Below are 1,300 nucleotides of genomic sequence, written 5' to 3'. Positions count from 1 at the left end.
ACTTCTTATTCTGTTTATTACTCTGAGGCCAGGTTAAAACACCAGATATGCACTTTTCTGAAAAGTTTATACAGGCCACTGGGAGACTTCTAAGCTTCTGTAGCTGCCTACATTTATGCACATAGACTTTTAATGATTTTAAATGCCAAAGAACACAGACTTTGATGTAAAAGTAGTTTAAGAGAAATTCAAAACTGGTAAGTAGATTTAATCATTATTCTTTCTCTCCAAAGTACATAGTTATAGCAGATCCCAATTTTAAAATAATTTCACAGTATTAGTAACTAGAAAATTACTAATTAACATTTTATTGGATGAATATTCTTCAGGATTACTTTTAGACTCTCATCCTCACGTTAATATGCAAATAAGCAAATGGCAGAGTGATGGCAAAAAAAAAAAAAAAAGATTATCAAAGCAAAGCTGGTGAACATTTTGAACGATTCCTAATATAGAATATTTTTTAATTCAAAAGTCCCAGGTCTCATAAATATTAAAATTGTTTTCGTAAGTGAAAATTACTGACATGGGGAAATTGTTTTATGAGCTATTTCAGCGGTAAGTTCGACAGTGCTGAGATTCTAATTGAACTAAACATTTTCCTTAAGTTACTTATAGAGGCGTATATATTACTTTTTAAAGTGTGTGCTTAGTTTTAAATGTGTTGGGGATCCTGTAAGTGCGGTGATGTTTCAGACTCTCGTCTTCACCTGAGCTGTCCAGGTATTTGAGTTGTTTTCAGTATTAAGACAGACTGGTGTATCAGAAAAGACACTTTCTTCAAGATGGATGTTGACGCGTGCAACCTACTAGGGAGGTTTGAGCAGTTTCGTTTGCCGCGCTTCCTGAGGCGCAGTGAAGGTCCGCGCGGTGGCCGAGCGGGGCGAGCGGGGCGGCGCCGGGGGGCCCTGCGTGCGGGCCCCCGCCGGCTCGAGGTGCGGCCCGCGGCCGCCAACATGGAGGCCCCCGGCGCCGCGCGAGGGGCCGCTCTATTAATTAATAACGCAGCTCTGCCGGGCTCGTCTCTTCCTGCGTCGGTGACAGGCCGTGAAAGTCACCCGGGAGCCAATAAAAAGGTAGAGGCGCGGAGCGCCAGGCTCCTCCCCGCCGCTCTTCCTCCTTCGGGGCCCGGGGGAGCTCACAAACTTCCCGGGAGCGCCGAGAGGCGGGGAGCGCCGGCGGGACGCGATCCCCGCGCGGAGCGGGCGGCGGCGGCGGGGAGAGGCTCGGGCGGGCCTCGCGGGGAGCGCGGCGGCGGCGGGCGGGCGCCCGCAGGTGAGGGCTCCGGGCAGCCGGGGAC

General features: G+C 49.0%; 1 protein-coding gene across 1 annotated transcript in view; it reads left to right on the top strand.

Moving 5' to 3' along the window:
• The first annotated feature begins 785 nt into the window (after window positions 1-785).
• Baz1a (bromodomain adjacent to zinc finger domain 1A) overlaps window positions 786-1,300 on the top strand; it is an 86,360-nt gene continuing 85,845 nt past the window's right edge. The window contains exon 1 of the mRNA XM_055608705.1: window positions 786-1,275. Coding sequence (XP_055464680.1) covers window positions 786-1,275 — 490 coding nt within the window. The remainder of the gene's footprint in view (window positions 1,276-1,300) is intronic.

The sequence above is a fragment of the Psammomys obesus genome, unplaced genomic scaffold (genome assembly GCF_907164565.1).
Source record: "Psammomys obesus unplaced genomic scaffold, mPsaObe1.curated_primary_1811, whole genome shotgun sequence".
NCBI classification, from domain to species: Eukaryota; Metazoa; Chordata; class Mammalia; order Rodentia; family Muridae; genus Psammomys; species Psammomys obesus.
This window is presented reverse-complemented; position numbering and strand designations above follow the sequence as displayed.